The sequence below is a fragment of the Dendropsophus ebraccatus genome, chromosome 1 (genome assembly GCF_027789765.1).
Source record: "Dendropsophus ebraccatus isolate aDenEbr1 chromosome 1, aDenEbr1.pat, whole genome shotgun sequence".
NCBI classification, from domain to species: Eukaryota; Metazoa; Chordata; class Amphibia; order Anura; family Hylidae; genus Dendropsophus; species Dendropsophus ebraccatus.
In genome coordinates this window covers 119,429,830-119,454,050 of record NC_091454.1, presented here as the reverse complement: position 1 = coordinate 119,454,050, position 24,221 = coordinate 119,429,830, and the positions used below count along the sequence as shown (strand labels likewise).

Sequence of the window (24,221 nt, the reverse complement as noted above, 5' to 3'; positions counted from 1 at the left end):
GCTTCGAGTTTGCAGCAAAATCCACTGCGATTCCCCAGTACTGTCAGTTTGTATGGGTTTACATACACAGTGGAGCCATAGAAGCAGGCTGGAGCGCAGACCAGTAAAATATTGACTGGGCCATGGCGAGTTAAGGGGCACAGTGTTTACGTACTCTCAGCTGAAAGAGTATGTAAACCCATACAAACTGACAGTACTGGAAATCACAGCAGATTTTGCTGCAAACTCTCAAAAGATAAGTATACTAGTAGGACTCAAGTTAAATATTTTTGCAATTACATCCATTCAGCAAACTTGCCTCCTTCTTCTGATATGCTGCTCATTTCTTCAGTGACAGTTTGTTGTCTAGGTTACTAACCACTAAAGATAAGCGAATTTACAGTAAAAACTAAAGGCCCTATTCCACGGAACGATTATTGTCCGTATTCGGCCGCTGGGGACGATAATCGTCCCGTGGAATAGAGTGCAACGATTAGCCGACGTCGTTCATGTCGGCTGATCGTTGCAGTCGCTTGTTTTTCAACATGTTGAAAAACAAGCGACTGATATAGCAGCGATCTGCTGCCGTCGTTCCGTTGAATAGGAGCATCGGCAGCAGACGCTGCTTTATCCTATGGGCTGCCCGGAAGATCAGCGATCACCCGGGCAGCCCCCCTGCAGGTCCCCGCCGCCCCTCCCGCACTCACCCGCTCGCTGCAGCTGCGTTGAATAGCGGCGGCAGCAAGCAGGGAACGAGGAGCAAACGAGTGCTGAGAGCGCTCGTTTGCTCCTCTAGACGACCCGTGAAATAGGGCCATTAGCAAATCACTTTATCTCGGCAGTCAGTTTATCAGCCTGGTGTCTTTGAAGTCTGTGCCGCTCTGGGTACCAGGAAAAGCTGGATCCAGCCCTGGGAAACTGGGAGAAGTTTCCTATGACTGGATCCAGCTTTTCCAGGCACCTGGGAAGCCAACTGCCGAGATAATGAAGCAATTGCTTCACTTTTATTATAAATTTGCTCATCTCTACTGACCCTCACTCTGCTATAAAAGAAGTGGTATGCCTGGTGTATATTTCTAGATAGATATAGTTTTGAGATAGAGTGTGCGTAATATAAATATATACTTTTTTTTTTTTTTTTTTAACTAGATGAGCCCTACACATTTAACTCTGTTAGGATGAGAATACCATTGTAAGTTTGCCTAATTATCTACAGCAAGTTGCTAAGGAACTTTAACATGTATTTTTTTTTTCTTGTATTCATTTAGGGTTCGTGGATGCACTTAGATGTTTGCAATGAGCACTGTGGCTGGCATGCCCCAGTGTTTTGGATCCCGATGCAGAGGACTCCATAGTAATCGTATTTATCAGAAGCGAACGTCATGAGCATAGTGGTCCCTTTGCGGGTTGAGACAGCAGAAACTCCATACATTAACATGGCTGCAGGCTCAGAGTAAGTAAAATGTTTTATCCCAGATGTAAGGTTAGTGATAAACACACAAATATATACATATGTACAAAAGCTTGTTATGGCCTTGCCTTAACACTAAAGTCGGACCCCTCCCCCCGGATAGGCATCCCTACTCTGCCAAATGCAGGGGGCGGTCCCTAGACTGTGGCACTCCACTTTCTCCCTCTGCTCGTCCTTGCTGATAACTTCTGCAAAAGGGAGGTGGGGGTGGTGCATGTTGTGGCCATTGTGTGCCAGGGAAGCTACACCTGAACACCTGCCTGATGTTGTGGCAACATAACATCAGGCAGCTATTGGACATTGCCTGCTACATGCTCCCACCTGCCTCCATCTGCAGAAGTAACCAGCACAGACAGGCAGAGAGAGGAAGGGGAGCACCATAGAGCAGAAGAGGTATGACCTTTTTAGGCTATGTTCACTGACCGCTCGCTTCACTGTGCACTATAGAAAGCTCTGATGCGGGCGCACTGATGCGCCCGGATCAGAGTTCTGCGGCCGGAAAGATCATCCGGCCGGTACTTAAAGCGTAACTGTCATTTCAGGGACATTTTTCTGAAAACATTAAATATCAACAGTACAAGCGATTTTAAGAAACTCTGTAATAGGTTTTATGTACTAAAAGAGTTTCCTTCTGTAGTGAAAAAGCAATCTCCCAGCCTCCCCCATCACATCAAATGAAGCAGGATTTCTGTCTCCATAATGTGGCTATGGAGAGGGGAGGGACTGTTAGGAGCAGTCCTGCACAGCACAACACCCTGCAATCTTCTCTCAGTAAGTTCCTAGATAAGCACTGACCTTTCTGACACCTGAATTTAGCGTTTTAGCTGCCCAGAGAGTCTACAAACAGCTGACCTTCATGTCACCTCTTCCTGCTCCCTCATCTCCCTCGGCCCCTCCCCCCTTCATAGGCTTACAATGGAGAGAGCAGAGCCCGTCTTCACTGGCTTCTCTGTAATGAAGACGTGTTTGCCTGATAATGCACAGATAAGAAGTCAGGGGGGGGAGGCTGGAGATTGCTTCTTGAGTACAGAAGGAGGCTTTTTTTGGCTGATAAAACCTATTACAGAGTTTCTTAAAATCGCTTATACTACTGATTTCTGCAATAAAAAAAAACAAAAAACATGAGTTACGCTTTAAGTACCGGCCGCGATGATACGGGCAGAGACCGGCCTTTCCGTGACCCGGCCGGGGTCACGGAACGGCCGGTCTCTTACGTAGTGTGAACATAGCCTTAAATAAGTTCATTGCACTAGGGGTGCTATAGTACCCCTAAGTGCACCAATCCATCTGCCCATCACTTTTTCAGCACCCCTCCATAACTGCGTTCTGCGGTGGAAGAGACGGATGTCACTGCAGAGTGCTTTTATATTTAGGAAGGCATGCTGCAGAAGCTGACTGATGGGTGGATTGAAGGCCACAGAATAGCCCTCAATACATAAATGAGACTTTTTTTGTGCACTAAGAAAAGATGTCATTAAAGGACAACTCCCGCGGGACCCCAAAAAAAAAAAAAACACAGACACACACAGACACCATACTCACCATCTCTCCGGTGACGATCGCCACTCAATTCGCCCGCCGTCCGCCTCTCCGTCGCCGCCTTCCGCCATCCAGCGATGTCTCCAACTTCCGGGTCCAGGGGATGGAAAAGGCTGCCAGTGCGCTTGCGCACCGGCAGCCTTTTCATTGGCTGGAGCGCATCACATGGCTTCCAGCAAGCTCAGCCAATCAGGGCTGAGCAAGCTGGAAGCCATGTGATGCGCTCCAGCCAATGAAAAGGCTGCTGGTGCGCATGTGCACCAGCAGCCTTTTCATCCCCATTCACTTTGCATGAAGACGCCGAGGAGGAAGAAGACCCGGACCGCCCCTCGGCTCTGACGTCGTCGTCACCAGATGCCGCCCCGGAGAAGAGGACCGTGACGATCGTAATAGGTAATGTATACATTCCTTAACTTCCGGGGTGGGGGGTCGGGGGTCCGAAAGTGGGGGAAGGGGGCCAGGCCGGGTATTTAACCACATTACAAAGTTATATAACTTTGTAATGTGTGCTAAATGAGCAAAAAAAATTTTTTGTGGGAGTTGTCCTTTAATGGCAAGCAAACCTTGTAAAGCTACAATTTTATCATGCCTGGACAGCGAAAGCCAAAGCTTTTGCTGTCCAGGGATGATGGTACTTGTAGTCTTTTGCACTTCCCATTCCCTGCCTTATTAGAATCAACAGCAGGTTAGGTATGTCTAACCTTCTGCTCGGCTCACTTTAAGGAGCACCTGTCACTCTTAAAGGCTGTTGCTTTTGTGGCAGCAGTAGCTTGCGGCTGCTGCATGTGTTATTCATTGCAGCCAGCACTTGGAATTGACATTTTAAGCAGTGGGAAGTCCAGAAGTCCAATTATTAGGAAATTGTGAGTGCTAGTGGCTAGCTGTTAGCCACTAGCTCTCAGGTTTCCTAATAATTGTGGAATAGGTGCCGGCTACAATGATTAACATGTGCAACAGCCACAGGCTATTACTGTTGCTTGTAAGTGCAGTTGTATAAGCAATGTAGGTTTACAGGATAGTCTTATGGGAGTGTTCAGTTAAATGCTTGTGTGTGTGTCGTTTTGTTCTTTTATCATGTCCTTTTATTGTTTTTCAAGGAATATTATTTTAAAGCAAATAATTCTAACGTGTGTTTGTTTTTTTTTCCTCCTTTTCGTTTGCGGGTCAACCATATGACATGTTGCACAGAAGTGTATGATACTAGAATGCCAGACCAGTTAACAGTAACATTTCATAAAACACACAGATAACATTTAGGGGGTTTACCACATGAGTTGTATAAAAATGAATGTCTTGTACTGAATGCGCTTATCGTTCTTTGTTCAGAAAATTTAATAAGCAAACATTTTAGTGAAGAGATACTAATTAAAGAGAATATTTGGGACATATATAACACATTCACTCCATTGTTAAAGTTGTATTCCCATGTAGAAAAGTTATGCCCCATCCACAGGATACAAGATTGCAGGGGTCTGACCAGCTGAACAAAGCTGCTGTGGCATGTCAACTGGGATTTCGGTGTCCGTGCTCAGCGATGGAAGGGCTCAGTGGTCAAAAAATGAGCCCCCCCCCCTTTCCTCTTATGAAAACTGTGAATAGGGCATAACAAACTCATGTTTGGTTCTCCTTGTTGATATTGTAGTCCTATTAGACAAATTGATATTTTATTTTTTTTTTTTTGTTTCCACCAATTAATGATAAATAATTACAAGCAATCGATTTTGAGAAGCAATGTACTGTCCCTGCCTGAAGCTGTGACTGTGTGCATACATCTGCATTAACACTACTCAGTCACCGGCCTTAGTGGTCTGTGCTTGCTTACTGCTGAAGGCACTGATTGGCTGCATTGATCTTGTGGATGTATGTCATGTCGTTGCTGCTGCAGGGAACGTAAACTTAGTCTGTGGGGACCACTGGAACATCAGAGCTTTTCATGGTACTGGACAACCACAATTTATTTTCTGGAAATTTTTTTTTACATGATTTACTCACTGAAATCTTCTAGTACCTTACATGCCAACTATTCAAAAAGCTTGACTATCCTGCTATTCCTCTAAACTTGAATTGTGTTGTAGAACTGCCTTGTTACTTCTGTGTGGTTTCCGCTTATAATACACCGCTCAAAAAAATAAAGGGGACACTCAAATAACACATCCTAGATCTGAATGAATAAAATATTCTCATTAAATACTTTGTTCTGTACAAAGTTGAATGTGCTGACAACAAAATCACGCAAATCATTAAAGGAAATCAAATTTATTAACCAATGGAGGACTGTATTTGGAGTCACACACAATTAAAGAGGAAAAACACACTACAGGCTGGTCCAACTTTGATGTAATGTCCTTAAAACAAATCACAGTGAGGCTCAGTATTGTGTGTGTGTGTGGCCTCCACGTGCCTGTATGACCTCCCTACAACACCTGGGCATGCTCCTGATGAGTTTGCGGATGGTCTCCTGAGGGATCTCCTCCCAGACCTGGACTAAAGCATCTGTTATCTCCTGGACAGTCTATGGTGTAATGTGAAGTTGGTAGGTTGGAGCAAGACATGATGTCCCAGATGTGATCAATCGGGTTGAGGCCTGGGGAACAGGCGGGCCAGTACACAGCATCAATGCTGTCATCTTGCAGCAACTGCTGAGACACTCCGGCCACATGAGGTCTAGCATTGTCCTGCTTTAGGAGGAATCCAGGGCCAACTGCACCAGCATATGGTCTCACAAGAGGTCTAAGGATCTCATCTCTGTACTTAAAAACAGTTGGGCTACCTCAAGCGAGCACATGGAGGGCTGTGCGGCTCTCCAAAGACATGCCACACCACACCGTTACTAAGCCACTGCCAAACTGGTCATGCTGAAGGATGGTGCAGGCAGCAGATTGCTCTCCATGGCATCTCGACTGTCACATATGCTTAGTGCTGACCTGCTTTTATCTGTGAAGAGCACATGACAATCCTGGTGTTCTCAAATGCCAAGCGTCCTGCACAGTGTTGGGCTGTGAGCACAACCCCCATCTGCGGATGTTGGGCCCCTGCAGAACCACTCCTTTATTGAGTGTGTCTTGCTATTTGCCAATAATTTCCACCGGTTGTCTTTTCCACACAGCAGCATGTGAAATTGTCAATCAGTGTTGCTTCCTAAGTGGACCGTTTGATTTCACTGAAGTTTGATTTATTCGGAGTTGTGTTGTTTTGCCTTTTATTTTTTTTTTTAGCAGTGTATTTAAAGAGAACCTGTCAGGTGGGGCAGCCCCCCCACCCCTGGACGGGACCCAACATACGTACCCTCTCCTGCGAGTTCTGCACCTGGTCCCGGTCTCGCCGCGGAGATATGGCCGTCGGCTCTTCTGCGCGCTCAATATGCAGATGAGCTGAGATGAGTCCGGTGCCCATAGGAAATGACTGAAGCCATCATTTCCTATTGCCATCAGACTCATCTAATTTCATCTGCATATTGAGCGCGCAGATGAGCCGACAGCCATATCTCCGGACCAGGTGTCGGACTCGCAGGAGGGGGTACGTATGTCGGGTCCCCTCCGGGGATGGGGTGGGTCTGGGGGGCCTGCCCCACCTGACGGGTTCCCTTTAAAAAAATTTAAATAAAATAAAACTTAAAATTATTTTGCCCGGACTTCCCCTTTAAGTTTTATTTTATTTAAACTTTTTTTTTAAAGGGAACCTGTCAGGTGGGGCAGGCCCCCAAAACCCACCGCATCCCTGGAGGGGACCCGACATACGTACCCTCTCCTGCAAGTTCGGCACCCGGTCCGGAGATATGGCCGTCAGCTCATCTGCGTGCTCAATATGCAGATGAAATTAGATGAGTCTGATGGCAGTACTAAATGATGGCTTCAGTCATTTCCTATGGTCACCGGACTCATCTCAGCTCATCTGCATATTGAGCCCGCAGAAGAGCCGACGGCCATATCTCTGCGGCGGGACCGGGACAAGGTGCTGGACTCCCAGGAGAGGGTACGTATGTCGGGTCCCCTCCGGGGATGGGGTGGGTTTGGGGGGCCTGCCCCACCTGACAGGTTCCCTTTAAAAAAAAAAAAAAAAAAAATAAAACTTAAAGGGGAAGTCCGGGCAAAATAATTTTAAGATATGTTATTGCCCAACAAAAATTATGAAAATTACTGATAGACACTTATTTTGCGGAACACACCTATAGGGCATTTTCTCTGCACTTACTACAGCATGGAGTGTTCAGGTCTCTGTAAAGTTAGTGATGTCACGTCACATAAACTACCGGCTTCTGCTGCAGCGGTGGACCAGACTGGAGCAGCAGGAACCGGCAGTTTATGTGACGTGATATCACCAACTTTACAGAGACCTGAACACGCCGTGCTGTAGTAAGTGCAGAGAAAATGCCCTATAGGTGTGTTTCCCATAACAAGTGTCTATTATGTTATTGCCTAACAAAAGTTATGAAAATTACTATCTTAAAATTATTTTGTCCAGACTTTAACTAATGAAACAGTGTAAAGGCACTGTTGTCTACTCCGAAGCAACCACATTAGACTTAAACTTTTCTAAATGCAGATTGAAAAATGAAAGCTACAAATTAACTTTATTTTTCTTTCATTTAGACCAGAATCTGTAGAAGCAAGCCCTGTTGTAGTTGAAAAGTCAAACAGTTATCCACACCAGTTATATACCAGCAGTTCTCACCATTCGCACAGTTATATTGGCTTGCCTTATGCGGTAAGTACTTTCTTGATATGGCATTTATATTTTTGTTTCTCTTAAGGCCGCGTTCACACGGAGTAAAACTGGCGAAATTCTGCAGTGGAGAATGGACATGTCAATTCTTCCGTGCAGAGAGAGGAGGCGCGCGAGCCTCCCATAGACTGCCAGTATGACATCGCCAGTTTTACTCAGTGTGAATGGAGTCTAATTGGGCAAATATAGCTTGCCATATACAGTGTGTATTTTGTAGTAATACACATGAATCAGGCTTGAAGATAAATCAATGAGATTGACAGTTTTGGGACCATACTGTACTCAGTGTTGCAGGTTATTTACTGCGTCTTTTTTGCTGGCCCCCCTCAGGTTAAAGGCTAAAATCTTTTCTCAACAGTTAGACCACCAGCTGCCTAACAGATTTTGCAACCTCCAGTGTCTGCCACAAGAACCAATACCAACGTGTGGAGTCTGAAAGACTGCATCATAGATCTGTTTCTCACACTTCATTGACTGCGCAGCTGTGTGCAGTGCATGCATCAATGTTCCTTGAGCTCATATAAGTTCAACAAACTACAAGTTATACCGAATGTTTTCCCATAAAGATATATTGTAATCTACTCAGTTCCTTCTGCTCTATACTTGATTCTGGTAGCTTAGGTTTTTGATAGTGACATGTTCTTTTAAAAGTGTACTTGTCACAAAAAAAAACATTTGACATGTCACAAGTGTTCAGTCCCCGACTGATAAGTAGAACAAGTGGTGCACCTCTCTCCCTGTTCTGTGTCAGCGAGACAGCCCCATAGACTTGCTAATGCACATGCGAGACAGCCCCATAGACTAGTTAAAGGGGTTATCCAGCGCTACAAAAACATGGCCACTTTCCCCCTACTGTTGTCTCCAGTTAGGGTGGGGTTTTGAAACTTAGTTCCATTGAAGTAAATGGAGCTTAATTGCAAACCGCACCTGAACTGGAGACAACAGTAGTGGGAAAAGTGGCCATGTTTTTGTATCGCTGGATAACCCCTTTAATGCACATGCGTGACTACACTAAAATGGCACCGGCTTCTCTATACATATATAGTGATTGCCATATTCTTGTAGTCTGGTTACTTTTACCTCTAGTGACAATGTCTTCTAATGCTACTGCACATACGTGACTACTCCAAAATGGCGCCGGCTTCTCAGTCGCTTTTGTAGTCATATATGCAACTGCCATATTCTTGAAGCTCATACACTTCTGCCTCCAGTGGCAGCTTCTTGATGTTACTGCACATGTGCAGCTCTTCCAAGATGGCGTTTTTCCATTGAATTCCATAAAAAAAAAGGATCCATTTTTTTAATGCACACAAAAATAAGGTCGACTGTCTTTGTGTACGTTTTAAAAAAAAGGATCAAAACTCATCCGTTTTTTTTTTAATAATGGAATTCAATGGAAAAACGGATCAAAACGGATGCGCACACATGCATCCGTTTTTTCCATCAGTTTTTTGCAAAAACTAATTGCAAAAACGTAGTGTGAACCCAGCCTTACAGGCTTGTTTATTTTTTATTTATTTTAGGATCACAACTATGGTGCTCGTCCTCCACCAACGCCTCCAGCGTCTCCGCCTCCTGTTCTTATTAAAAATGAAGTTAATATATTTACTACGCCGCATTTTGATGAGACTTCAAGTGCTACGACCATCAGCACTTCAGAAGATGGAAGCTATGGAACTGATGTCACAAGATGTATTTGTGGTTTTACCCATGATGATGGGTACATGATCTGTTGTGACAAATGCAGGTATGACACTTAATTAGCCTGATTTATTTTTTTTGTGTATCTATTAAAATAATTTTCTGGTTTAAAAGGTATTTTAGCTAATGCCTCCCAGTACACTGAAAATAAAAAGCAGCTATACCAAAAAGTACCTCTGTCTAGAAATCATCTTTAGGCTATTTTCCCAGACAGTATTTTTGCTCAGTATTTTGCTACCAAAACCAGGAGTGGATTGAAAACACAGGCTATGTTCACACACTGTTGAAATTGAGTGGGTGGCAACCATTTAATGGTAAACAATTGCTGTTATTTTAAAACAGATGTTTTAAAATGAAGACCATTATTTGCCAATAAATGACGGCCATACACTCAATTTCAACAATGTATGAACATAGCCTTTCTGTGTTTTCTATCCAATACTGGTTTTGGTTGCAAAAATACTGTGTGGAAACATTAGCCTAAATATAAACAAATTTTATATTGTAATTTCCCTCATTTCTAATTTAAAAAAAAAAAGGCGAAGAAAGTTTGTGCTAAACTAATTATTACACTACAACCCCAACAAAGCCAGTTCTAAAGAGCAGCAAATGTTTGATGCACACTAAACACAAGTAGTGCCCTAAATTTTTTTATAGTTGTTGTCTACCTGACTTTCATTTCACCCAATGTTCCTACCCAAATGATTCCCATGCTGAGCATCAGTCAACAGTTTTGTGGCCTCAGTCGATTTACACATTTGCCTAATAAACACAATACACAAACAATGGATGTTAAAAATTGCAAAAAATTAGAAGCCACATTTAGCAAGAGTAGATTTTGTGACGAATGATGGCTGTTGGTTTTTATGGAAAATGAAAGAAAAGATAGAAATCCTGCTAAGGCATTTTTGCCATCTGTTGTGACGCCAGTTGTCCTCAGTTTCTGGTAAAACTCCCAGCCTAAGCCCTATAGTTTAAAGCAAACCAATCACTGAGATTTGCCGGGTAATGCTACTAGCAGTGCCCGGAAGACGTGCTAAAAAGCTGCCTTACAATGTGTCCTGTGGAAATTTTAGCTTTTTATCCGGAAGCACCAGCTTCTAACTGGCCTCTCTTCCTGTCAATCAGGAAGAGACCCGTGCCTACTCACTGCCCAGATAACTAGTTTCTGTCTTACACAGCAGAATAATAGACTTCGTTTCAGCAGCTAAAGTTTCTACAGAAAACATTGTAAGGCAGGGTTTTAGCATGTCTTCTGGGCGCTGCTAGTAGCATTACTTACCTGGAAAATCTGAGTGATTTGATAAACTTTAAAATGTTCTCCTTTTTGTTCTATAGATCTTTTTCTAAATATCTGTCTGAGCAGTAAACTGGAAAATTGGTATGGTTATCTGGTGCATGCTTAAATGATCTTTTGCTTATTTTTTGTTTTTCAGTGTCTGGCAGCATATAGATTGTATGGGTATTGATAGACAAAATATTCCAGACATCTACTTATGTGAGCGTTGTCAGCCTCGGTAAGACCTTTTTATTTTTGTTTATATAATGTATAATAAGCTCATAAAATTAGAAAATACAATTTTTGCTTGAGGGTCTAGCTATCTTGTCACCCAATATTATACCTGATCTGCCTCTATTGTTTCACAAGTAGGCAAGTCTACAGTCCCCTGTCATTCTGTACTGTCAAGTGACTGCTACTTCCAACCACTGGCTGTAGTAATCATGTGCTCTAGTGGTTTGGAGGAACGTCACTGTTTCTAATAAAAATATTACACACTTGGGGACATGGACCACAGGCACTAAAGTGGCACATGTTTAAAAGGCATTCACTTTTTCCTTTTTGTTTTGTGTAGTTTTTTCTGAAAAGGACTTCTACTTTTTGTAGGCACATTAAACATGTTTATTCTACAGTGCGGAGGGAGGAGGCGCGCAAGCCTCCCATAGACTGCCGTTATGACACAGAGGCTGGTGGGATTTTGCGGCGGAGAATTCCACCAGTTTTACTCCGTGTAAACGAAGCCTTATATGCATTCACCTTGTAGTGGCAGCAGGAGCTTTATACCGTACATAAATGACTTTTCTTCGCCCGGCTCGTGACAAACACTGGTGGGGAAGTAGTCATCGGGCTCCCCGCCCGTGTCTAGTTACAGCGATCTGCCTGTCAGCGCGCTCGGAGGGGAAGGCTGACAGGCAGAGAGGTCCGTTGCTGGCCTCTCTGCCTGTCAATCATCCCGCCGAGCGTGCTGACAGGCAGAGCGCTTTGACTAGACATGGGCGGGGAGCAGCCCAGATGACTACTTCCCCGCCCGTGTCCGTCACAAGCCGGGGGGAATAAAAGTAATTTTTACCCGGTATAAAGCTCCTGCTGCAGCCTTGGCCGGTACGTGCCACGGCTGCTGCAGGAGCTTTCTACATTGCTTCAGGGAACCATATGATAGACCAACCATAAACTCATGACATTCTCACCTGAAGGAGATTTCTTCATCAGATTTCTCTTGCTTATTGTATAATTTAAAAAAATTATGATTTATTAATCATGTTCATTTTCATAGAATTTTTTTTTTTTTTATTCCTTTACTTATTTATTACTTTATTTATTTATTACTAAGTATTGTACTTTTTCTGGCAGAGTTCTGGACAGAGAGAGAGCAATATTGCTACAACAAAGGAAACGAGAACATTTGTCAGGTAGGTAAATTAGATTTAGGTTAAATGCCAAATATTTAAAATCTGGGTTTTTGAATAGGTGTAAATACATTTATACAATCATTTTCCGATTTAATTTTCTTTTGGAAATAGCCTCCTAATGTAAATTGGGAAGCCTTCTAATGTACATAACAAACAAACTACTGTTTTTATTGCTTACTTAAAGCAAATTTTCTCTTGTCGTCTTGCTAAAGGGAGTGTGTTAAAATGGTAGTTATGTTTTTACAGTCATTTAGCTTATTTTTAAAGGGAAACTGTCGGCTGGAAAAAAAATCATCAGCTACCTTCATGACTACATAGCTATGTAAGCAGTGAGGTTATCCTTACCTTTATTGTAGTCATACAATTAAAAAAATTAATTATATGTACACACAATTAATATTGCCACTCTTAAGTGTTATAGAGGCTTGTTCGTGGCACTGAACTGCTGCTTGGGACGGCTTTTCCAGATGAATGTTTCCCTTTAACAGTCAGCACAAAACTACATTTATTAAAATGTTAGTGTGTAATATTTAACAGTCTCTTTAAAACTACACAATAGATAGTGATTTTACCTGTAATTAGAAGGTATTTTGTACTACTGCAATACATTAGTTAGATTGCATCTTGCAGGTATGTGTTAAAGGGAATCTGTTGGTAGGTATAGGCTAAGGGTCTATTTACACAGAAAGATTATCTGCCAAAGATTTGAAGCCAAAGCCAGGCTTTAAACAGAGATCAGGTCATAAAGGAAAGCCTTTAGATTTCTCCTTTTTTGCTTTGGAATTGACCATTGGACCATACATACAGCCACGGCGCAGGACTCACAAAATAACTGCAAGGACCTCACAGGTGTCCATCTTGGGCGTTTATTCACACTAGGCTTAAAAGTGAGCGACACGTTTCGGTGTCGGACTGACACCTTTATCAAGCTCCTACTAACTGCTAAATGCCATGATTTGCACAACACCACCAGGTTAGTTTGGTCATCTTACAAGTAATTTTCCCACTGTTATTGTTTATGCTACACTATATTAGCGCCCCTCTTTGTCCATATATGTTGTTCGTCTGCCTTTATTTCTCCTTTTTTTAAATCCATTCCTGGCTTTGGCTTCAAATCTTTGGCAGATAATCTGTCAGATAATCTTTCTGTGTAAATGGATCCTAAGGCTATAATGTCTTTTTGTAGCGCTACTAATTACAGCTGTAGGCAAAGGAACAGCGAGTTGCTTACAATCCTTTGTCTGCCACTCAATAGTTAAAATCAGCTGGTAACATTGCCAAAAGTCACAGTGTAGTCTTAGGCCTCATACACACGTCTGTAGTTCTGTCAAAAATTTGCGGTCAAAACATTGGACCAATGCCTTTCAGTGGCCCCCGTTCACATCCCCAATACGTGTTTATTGGGCCATGATCTGTGCAACAAAAAGAGAACTGATGGGGGCCCACAGTTGCTGCTCAGATTACTGCCTAGTATGCAGTGTTCTGTGAACTGTAGAACATTACGTATGCACATCCTTGATATGGTTGGCAATTACGGCCGCGCTCCAGACGTGTAAATGAGTCCTTATGTTGCTCACAAATGTCTTTAACTACTGAGAACTAGAGATAAGCGAACAGATTTCGGGTTCCAGACGATCCGAACCCGAACGTTCGGTATTTGATTAGCTGGGGCTGCTGAACTTGGATAAAGCTCTAAGGTTGTCTGGGAAACATGGATACAGCCAATGACTAGATCCATGATTTCCACATAGCCTTAGGGCTTTTTCCAAGTTCAGCAGCAACCGCTAGTCAAATGCCGAAAGTTCGGGTTGGGATCGACTCGAGCATGCTCGAGGTTCGCTCATCTCTACTGAGAACACCCTGTGAAATGTGTCAAGTAAAATTTCCCTGGAATAGGTGTGCCTGTGCATTTGTAGGCTGAGTTCACACACAGTATATTTCAGGCAGTATTTGGTCCTCATATTGCAACCAAAACCAGGAGTGGATTAAAAACACAGAAAGTCTCTGTTCACACAATGTTGAAATTGAGTGGATGGCCGCCATATAATGGTAAATAACTGCTATTATTTCAATACAACAGCCGTTGTTTTAAAGGGGTTGTCCGGCGAAAAAAATTATTCACAGAATAACACACATTAAAAAGTTATACAACTTTGTAATGTATGTTATGTCTGTGAATGGCCCCCTTCCCCGTGTTTCCCCCCACCCACGCTAGACCCGGAAGTGTGGTGCATTATACTCACCGCATGTCGTGTCGTCCACGGTCTCCGATCGTCAGCAGTGACGTCTTCTTCGTAAGTTCGGCGGATCTTCCCGAGTGCCGGCCGCCCTCTGCAGCGTCATCCGAAGCTCAGCCGCGATTGGCTGAGCATAACTGTGCTCAGCCAATCGCGGCTGAGCAGCTGATGACGTGGCCGCGTCATCAGCCGCTCAGCCGCGATTGGCTGAGCACAGTGATGCTCAGCCAATCGCGGCTGAGCGGCTGATGACGCGGCCACGTCATCAGCTGCTCAGCCGCGATTGGCTGAGCACAGTTATGCTCAGCCAATCGCGGCTGAGCTTCGGATGACGCTGCAGAGGGCGGCCGGCACTCGGGAAGATCCGCTGGCCTCCCGAAGAAGACGTCACTACTGAAGATCGGAGACCGTGGTCGGCACGTGACAGGTAATGTATAGCGCACCACACTTCCGGGTACACGGGTGGGGGTGGTGGGACACGGGGAAGGGGGCCATTCACAGACATAACATACATTACAAAGTTGTATAACTTTGTAATGTGTGTTATTCTGTGAATAATTTTTTTCGCCGGACAACCCCTTTAAGATAACAGCAAATATTTGCCATTAAATGACGGCCATTCACTCAATTACAACATTATGTGAACAGATCCTTTCTGTGTTTTCAATCCACTCCTGGTTTTGGTTGCTATGAGGACCTGACATGAGGGCCAAATACTGCCTGAAATATACTGTGTGTGAACCCAGCCCTGTACTGCCTTCCGATAGGGCAGCCTAACCCTAGTGACAGATCCTCTTTAACAACTTGACATGGCTGTGAATGTTAACTTACAGAAATATATTAAAGATAGTGGTGTTCAGTGAATAGCCTGCAGCAATAAACATTTGTGAAAACATGTTGATGGTCATTTGATTCCTTCTCTAAAATAAACTTACCTGTTGAAATACATTCAGAGCGCACAAACACTGCTGTATTTGGAAAAGTTTGTCTTGACCCACAGCAAGTAAAGAATAAGCTGTTCCTTTCTGTGAACGCTTCTACCATGTGCACATCATAGTCAATTATAATGTTGAATATCAGTTTGTATATTTGATCCTAAAAAGGATATGACATTGTAGCCCTATACATGCTCTATTTACAGTGCAGTACTCCTTTTAAGAGAATTGCCTCATCATAGACATTGGTGGCATATTGCTAGGATATGCAACCTATTACTGATCAGTGGAGAAGCAACTGATCATCAGAACAAGAACAAGTTGCACAAGGAAAGTACCATACAACTTTGGCTCCACTTGGCTTTGTTTGAATTGCTGAGCTGAGATACCGTAGGAGTGGCTTCTACTAGTGATATTCTACCAATGTCTGTGATTAGACAATGTGGTGTGGTTTGTTTGCCACCTGACGATAGACATAGATCATCTTCATAGCTGGGACAATGGTGAAGCCTATTAAGGAGCTGCAAAACTTTCTTTGCCATTATGTGAACAGATCAATCTGGTCATGCTCGGAGGCAAAGGGTGTTAGCGCACTTATAATGTTATTTATTGAGTGCCACATACCTTTTGGGCTATAACTTTTGTGACTCTAATGCAGATGATCTTCAAACCTGCTACAATGGTAGAGGCAACAACGGAAGTCTTTTATCTGGTAGGTACCATTTCAAATGTGACACACCCCATTCCCTAATGTCTCACAGTTTCTCTTAATGGTCTTCTACTTCTTAATCTCTAAGGGTTCCTGTTTAAATCTAATTTTCTTGGGAAGTAGGGATTTCTATTCTGTTTCTATTCTATAATCTACATGTACAGAGTAAACAGGATGTGCCATATTTAGATACCTGGCAGTCTTGTCAACGCAATTTCTTTAAAGGGAATCAGTCACTCAAAAAATGTCTATAACACTAAGAAAACCGGTCGGCTACATCACCCAGCACACTTCCGAAACACATTCATGTAGCCCGAGCCCCTGCCAACCTAATCTTTATAAAGTCCTGCACTTTATGTAAATGAGGCCCAACTAGCCATCTGGGTGTCTTTCTTTAGCCAAGTAGTGATGGACACTGGCATTTCAGTGCTGCAATCACACCCCTCTGGGCGTGATTCAAAGCGCTGTCTCTCCATGACATCACCGGATGATGCTCCGACGTCTTTCTCATGCCGGACGTTTGCGGTACAGTGGGAACAACCACCAGCAGAAACAGCAAAATCTCCACATGGACGCACGGTCCCCTTTCAGGTTGGCCCTCTCCCTGTTCTCATCCAGAAAAATAAAGCTTGGGGACAGGATGCTACTGTACAGCACTTTTAATAATTCCCGGAGAGTTATGATTACAGTGCTGACATGCCCGGTGGCAGTGACTTTTTGGCTAAAGGAAGACTCCCAGATGACTAGTTGGGCCTTGGTTACGTAGAGCCAAATTTATAAAAGTAGGTTTGCTGATTATAGCGGGCAGGGACGTGGGCTACATGAATATATTTTGGAAGTGTGCTGGGTGATGTAGCAGCATGTTTCCTTAGGATGGATTGACTCGTTATGTGTTCGTTCCCTGAACATCATGCCGGGCAGGGAAGCACTTCTGTCCAGGGATTCATTGTCCATGTGAACGCGTGACTCTAGCCTTAGCGTTGTAGGCATCTTTTGGTGACTGGTTCCTATAACTTGTTACATTTGTATTTTTTGTAGTGTGCAACAAAAACAAATATATATTATCACTAGAAATTAGCAAATATACAGTTACAAAGCGCAACACTTAGCTTGACAGTCAACTTATCAGCCGGCTGCCTTTGAACTCTGTGCAGCTACGCTCCGGGTGTTTGGAAAAGCTGTACCCTGTGCAGGGAAACCTTTCCCAGTTTCCCAGGACTGGATCCAGCTTTTCCAGGCACCTGGAGCAGAGCAGCACGGGGTTCAAAAGTAGCCAGTTAATACTGTAAATTTGCTCATCTCTAATTAGCACCTTGTGAATGAATGGGCCCTGTTTATACCAGTTTATATATTTATAAAATATTTAAGTTTTTTGTGAATTTAGCTTCAACTATTAATTGCATTTGATCAATTAAAATGAAATAGTATTTGAGAACTGATTAAAAAAATTGCTTTGTTTGAGCAGGAAACCCTGTAATATGAATGTGATGTGCCACTGAAATGGACGCAACTGCTGTTTTAGTGTTAGGGTGCCTTCACATGTAGTGGATATGCAGCGGATTTAACGCTGCGAGTTTGTAGCGAAATCCGCTGCGGATACTGGTAGTGTGAAGGTCTATGGGGTTACATATCCGCACCGGAATTTTCATTCTGCTGCGGATATGTTACCCGGCCTGGAGCCTACAACACCTTCTCCAGGCTTCTGCTTGCTTTGGAACCTCCCAGTATCTCCCCGCGGCCAGCCAATCAGATCAGTGCGCTGCCCCGCCGCAGTGCACTGATTGGCTGACCGCCGGGAGATGCCGTGGGCTCTGAAGCAAGCAGGAGCCTAGAGCAGGTGATGTATGCTCCAGGGCTGTCCCCGCCCGGAGCATACATTACCTGCTCTGCGTCGCGGCGGTGTGTGGGGTTCACGGATCCTGTCGGTCCCCATCAGCCAATCAGTGCTACCATGCACTGATTGGCTGACAGGAGTCGGCAGCCTCACACACACAGCCGCGGCGCCGAGCAGTTAATGTATGCGGGGGGGGGGGGGGGGGGGGGGTGTAGTTGTAGTTTAAAGGGGCCGGTACGTGTGAAACTTCCCTTAAAGAGGAAGTGCGGCGCTAAACATTTATTCACAAAATAACACACATTCCTAAGTTATACAACTTTGTAATGTGTGTTATGAAAGTGAATGGCCCCCTCTCTAGTGTTCCTCCCCCTCATGCCGGCCCCCCTCCGCCCCATCATCAGCTGCTCAGCTGCAATTGGCTGAGCACAGTTATCCTCAACCAATCGCGGCTGAACAGCTGAAGACATGGCAGAAGGGGGCCGGCATGAGGAATGTCTGGAGCGGTTCAGCCTCCCAAATGTGTTGTCATTGTCCCAAGATGGCGGCCGGGGTCGACAGTAATGCGGTAAGTGTACTGCACCACACTTCCAGGGTGGGAGAAACACGGGGAAGGGGGCCATTCACTTACATAACATACATTACAAAGTTGTATAACATTGTAATGTGTGTCATTTAGTGAATAAATGTTTAGCGCCACACTACCTTTAATGTAGTTTTAAATCTTACAAATAAAAATAGGTTTATCCAGCAGTCTTTATAGCAAGATTCCCATAGCAACCAATCATAGGTCAGCTTTCCTTTCACCAGAGTACTATGAGAAATGAAAACAGAGTTGTTATTGGTTGCAATGGGCAACAAAGAGAATCTTACTGTAAGATTGCATGGTAAATTTTACTAAAAGTCTTAAATGGTAGGTACATGTGTACATTTTTATGTATTTTCTATTTGGGTATTTTTCTGTTAGAATTGGGTAGAATTTGTAAATAAAGTTCATCCTTTGCATCTACTTGAATAATATTAGCTATATTTGATAACCAATAGGAATATCTGTTTTAAATTGTAGTCAACAACAACAACAAAAAATCGGCTTTGACATTCCAGCAGTGCATGGAAAAAAATCCTACAGCCTTTTAGGTTACTAGCTTATGGTGTGTTTACACAGAGATTTATCTGACAGATTTTTGAAGCCATAGCCAGGAATGGATTTGAAAAGAGGAGAAATCTCAGTCTTTAGTTAATGACTTCACTGTTCATAGTATGTTCCTAGCTTTGGAGTCAATAATCTCAGATAATCTGTCTGTGTTAACAAACCCTTACTGCTTTCAATAATATATTGTTTAGCGGGATGTAACTATAGGGGGTGGCTGAACCTGGGCCCATGAGTCTGAGGATTCGTATAAGGTCTTTCCTCTGAGGAGACTGGTATTATAAATAAAGCATCATGGAGCTGTTTCAGATTTTGCATTGTGGCCCAACATCTTAAGTCTTGCGTATGTCTGATAGATGACTGAACATATAGGTAAATAGAACACAATCTTTTTTTTTTTTTCCCTCTCTGAAAGAACCATAGTCGTCTTATATCAGAAAGATTTTAGGCACGTATTGATCTTTTTTAAAAGACACATCAACTACTTGTACTGTATGATTCTTTTAGGAAACTAACATGGGGACATTGAACACTGAGCATGATGCTTTTTTTTTATGCAGATTTTTTTTTAATTTATTTACATTTTTAGTCAATTTTATTTATAAATTTCCAAGAGGAATAGTCGGAACAGCACTACATACGAGAAAGTATCCTGACAAGTCCTATTTAAAACCCCTATCAAAAATAAAATGGATTAATTTACTGCAGAATTGATGCAAATTTTTAACCTCAGTACTGAAGCGAAGGCTCAGTAAATGCATGTGTCTTAAGGCCCTATTCCACCAACAGATCTGACGACAGATTATCTGCCAAAGATTTGAAGCCAAACCCAGGAGTGGATTTGAAAAGCGTAGAAATCCAGTCTTTCCTTTATTCCAGCCTTTACCTGATCTCTCTTTATAGTCTGTTCCTGGGTTTGGCTTCAAATCTTTGGCAGATAATCTGTCGTCAGATCTGTTGGTGGAATAGGGCCTTTAGGCAGTGTTTACACCACCACCATGGCTTTTGTTATTACAAAGGCCATGATTGCAGTGCTAAACCCCTCGAGCAATGTACACCAACCATGCTGGACAGATAATGGGCTTTATCCAGCTCCAGCATGGTGTCTGTCATTTTAAAGGTAAGAATAACACATGCAGTGCGTTTTCTCGCTGTTACATCTGATGGAGCTACCAGAGCCACTTTGATGGTTTTCTGGACAAAGAAGAATCTGGAATAATATATATTGTATTGAGCCTCTTAAGAGTTGGGGTATTTTCAATTTTTTTTTTACATAGATTTTTTTTTTTTTAAAGCAATATTGTCATTTAAAAAGAAATTATAAACAGGTTTCTTACCTTCATACTTAGTAAAATTTTCATGCTATGAGGAGTTTAATTGCTATTCCATTTAGGAGTTTTTGCACACAGGGGACAGGACTAGCACCTCCAGTGCAACGCTCTGCCTCCCAGCTGGGTGGCCCCTTGTAATGAATACCAGCAAAGCCCCCAGTGCACTTAAACATCCAAGCCATTAAACGCTGAAGTACAAGGAGGTATACATTGCCATACTATTCTTCCAGTGATGTATACCTCGAACATAGTCCATTTTCCAGTTTTAACCTAACCTTAGAGGTTTTTAATTGCAATGCCAATAAGTAGCAGGGGAAAAACCAGAAATGAAAACCCCTACATGTACATTATTGCCCTACCTGTTTGTGTGCACAATACACATCTATAAATTGCACAAAAACGTTATTACTTCAGGTGTTATAGAACAGGCTGTCTGCAGTGTATGGGTGTCTTGTACGTTTGCATTTAAGTTTGGGTTCACTAAACCTGAATGCTTGGCATTTGACTCCTGGTGGCTTGAGAAGTCCATCTTCTCCGACCACCGGGAGTTAAGTGCCAAGTGTAGGATGCATCCAGTATGATGCAAAGTGCGCATAAGGAACTCATGCACGGTTTATATACCACAAATATGTCTCCTTTTTATATTTATATGAAACCAGCCCTACCCATCATTGCATTCCACTGTAGCATGTGTTTAAAAATAATTTGTTTTGCTCTGTATTTACAAAACTGTGTATTTCCTTTTCATGTTGTGTATTATCCTTTGCAATTCTGCAGTGAATGTATGTAAATTATGTTTTTAAGTGACCATGGTGTAATGGTACATGTGAATAGTTGGTTATTATTTTCATTGTTCTTCTTAAAAATTGTCTATTAGTGAAGTGAAGTAATTTAATAAAATATACCGGAATGGTACCTTTACCTGTGGGTCTGCAAGATCAGGGAACATCACTCATGTCAAACTACAAATACTTATAATAATTTAGGCAAATTAATTTACCTATTTGCTTTAATTCGATGAAAGCAAATCTCAGATTCAAAGTGGACATTTATTTTCTTCTACGTACATGAATATGCAAAGAAACAAAAAAGACCACATGGTCTGTTTAGTGACCCCTTTTTAATATTTTTTAGTTTGGGATAAATGTTTATTCCAGGCATGTTTAAATTTCAATTACTGTGAAAATGATTTACTGTTTTTTTTTGTTTTGTTTTTAAAGATGGTGATACCAGTGCAACAGAGAGTTGCGATGAAGTTCCTATGGAGCTGTACACTGCTTGCCAGCACACTCCTACAACACTTACTCTTACTGCCACCAGAGTAACAAAAGTGACTGATAAAAAACGGAAGAAAAGTGGAGAAAAGGAACAAAATGCAAAGTCAAAAAAGGCAAGAATATAAACATTACATATTTATCACAGTTACAGTATATTACATTCATGAAGTACAAGATTATCTAGTTCACTTTTAAGATAGATTCCCACCTCAATAAGTGGTGACATTGTTAGGAACTTTGGCACCCCCATGAATAAAGAAGGGGTAATCCTGCATCAGGTTAAAAAAAAAAGCTACATAAGCTGGTAGCATGACTTACCTGTCTGATTCTGAAACCACCAGTTTGTGGTTGTACTTCCTGGTTGAGCAGTTGGTCAGTACTTCAATTTCAAGAAGGAATTGCATTCCCTCAGCTGTTCATGATAGTCTTCCCATCCTGCCTACTCCCTTCGTACAGCACTCCTGCCTAAAGCTGTTGCAGAACACCTAATTTCACTGCACTTAGGGAGTCAATGTAGCAGGTGCTGTAGCCTCACTATCTAATCCCTTTAGCATCAATCAGCACATGGTGGCATGCTATAAGCAAATTTTAATTCTCTATAAATATCCCAATATTACTTCCTGGACTTCAAAATTATAATGTGTTGTCTCACGAGAAAGAGAGGACTTGGGCTGAAGATAATGCACCATATGTGCTTTACTGGTTGTCCCTCCCTGCTCATGGTGTTCCCAGCCATGCAGGGAATTGCAGTTAGCCCATTTACTTAAGGGAGAAGTCCAGTAAAAAAAAAAAAAGGTATTGCCCCCCAAAAGTTATACAAATCACCAATATACACTTATTACTGGAAATGCTTATAAAGTGCTTTTTTACTGCTCTTAAAACTGCATCAAGGCTTCACTTTCTGGATAAAATAGGGATGTCACGACCCTACTCTCAGAGCTGTGTGGGCTGTGGCTGCTGGTGAGGATGATGGCAGGGGGATGCTCGGTGTCCCTCCAGTTCCCTGTGTCCCTTAGTGTCCCCCTACCATCATCCTCTCCAGAAGCCACAGCCTGCACAGCTCTGGGAGTCGGGTCGTGACATCACCATTTTATCCAGGAAGTGAAGCCTTGATGCAGTAGTAAGTGCAGGGAAAAAAGCACTTTATAAGCATTTCCTGTAATAAGTCTATATTGGTAATTTGTATAACTTTTGCGGGGCAATACAATACTTTAATAAAAAAATTTCTACGGACTTCTCCTTTAACCCCTAGATGACCTAGGACTTATCAGTACGCCCTGGCCGTCTGTCACCAGACGACCCTTAGTGTACAGGTACATCCTGGGTTATGAAGTGCGCTGCGGAGTGCGCCTCATAGCAGGTGGGGGCCGGCTGCAAACAGCAGCCAGGCACTCTCGGTTAATGACAGGCTGCAGCGTTTAAAGCGTAACTGTCATGTTTTTTTTTTATTGCAGAAATCAGTAGTATAAGCGATTTTAAGAAACTCTGTAATAGGTTTTATCAGCTAAAAAAGCCTCCTTCTGTACTCAAGAAGCAATCTCCCAGCCTCCCCCCCTGACTTCTTGTCTGTGCATTATCAGGCAAACACGTCTTCATTACAGAGAAGCCAGTGAAGACGGGCTCTGCTCTCTCCATTGTAAGCCTATGAAGAGGGGAGGGGCTGAGGGAGATGAGGGAGCAGGAAGAGGTGACATGAAGGTCAGCTGTTTGTAGACTCTCTGGGCACCTAAAACGATAAATTCAGGTGTCAGAAAGGTCAGTGCTTCTCTATGAACTTACTGAGAGAAGACTGCTCCTAACAGCCCCTCCCCTCTCCATAGCCACATAATGGAGACAGAAATCCTGCTTCATTTGATGTGAGGGGGGAGGCTGGGAGATAGCTTTTTCAGTCCAGAAGGAAACTCTTTTAGTACATAAAACCTATTACAGAGTTTCTTAAAATCGCTTGTACTGTTGATATTTAATGTTTTCAGAAAAATGTCCCTGAAATGACAGTTACGCTTTAAGTGTAAGTGACAGGAGCAGCCACAGGCAGCAATGTCTATGTCTATGGCATAGCAATGATCAGTGTATGCAATCTATTGATTGCATGAAAAAGTCCCCCAAGGGGACTTAAGATGTGTTTAAAGGGAAAAAAAAAAGTTTTTAAAAATACACCAAAGCACTTCCCCCAATAAAAGTTAAAATCACCCCCTATCCCATATTATAAATAAAACACATAAAAATTATTAAATAAATATATTATATACCGTAGTGCGCATATTTCTCCGATCTATTAAAAAATATAACAATCGCCATCGCGTATGGTGAACGGCGTAAACGAAAAGAGTGAAAAAGCACCAGTATTACCAAATTCAACAATTTCTATTTTCATAAATAATATTTTGGGGTTCCATCATACATGTTATGGTAGATTGAAAGACGCCATTACATAGTAGAACTATTCCTGAAAAAAAACAAGCCCCCACATGGCCCTGTAAATAGAAAAATGAAAGTGCTAGACCAACACACGATTTCCTCAATGTCAAGGTTATTGTTTAGTTCTATGTAAATATATCCTAACAAAAGTAAAATAGCAGCATTTTAAGCCTATTGTATACATTCTAAAGCACAAAATAAATATGTAAGTTGCCCTTTTTTCCGGGATAAAA

The 24,221-nt window shown here is 42.6% G+C and overlaps 1 protein-coding gene across 6 annotated transcripts in view; it reads left to right on the top strand.

Annotated features, from left to right (window-relative positions):
• KMT2E (lysine methyltransferase 2E (inactive)) overlaps nucleotides 1-24,221 on the top strand; it is an 84,608-nt gene that overhangs the window by 15,190 nt on the left and 45,197 nt on the right. For 4 of the 6 annotated variants that reach the window (XM_069977788.1, XM_069977776.1, XM_069977810.1 and 1 more), the window contains exons 2-8: nucleotides 1,248-1,432; nucleotides 7,579-7,693; nucleotides 9,235-9,458; nucleotides 10,849-10,929; nucleotides 12,042-12,100; nucleotides 15,931-15,984; nucleotides 21,514-21,683. In XM_069977788.1, the coding sequence (XP_069833889.1) occupies nucleotides 1,362-1,432; nucleotides 7,579-7,693; nucleotides 9,235-9,458; nucleotides 10,849-10,929; nucleotides 12,042-12,100; nucleotides 15,931-15,984; nucleotides 21,514-21,683 (774 nt within the window). In that variant the 5' untranslated portion in view covers nucleotides 1,248-1,361. The remainder of the gene's footprint in view (nucleotides 1-1,247; nucleotides 1,433-7,578; nucleotides 7,694-9,234; nucleotides 9,459-10,848; nucleotides 10,930-12,041; nucleotides 12,101-15,930; nucleotides 15,985-21,513; nucleotides 21,684-24,221) is intronic. The other 2 variants (XM_069977817.1, XM_069977795.1) reach the window with 1 other exon arrangement.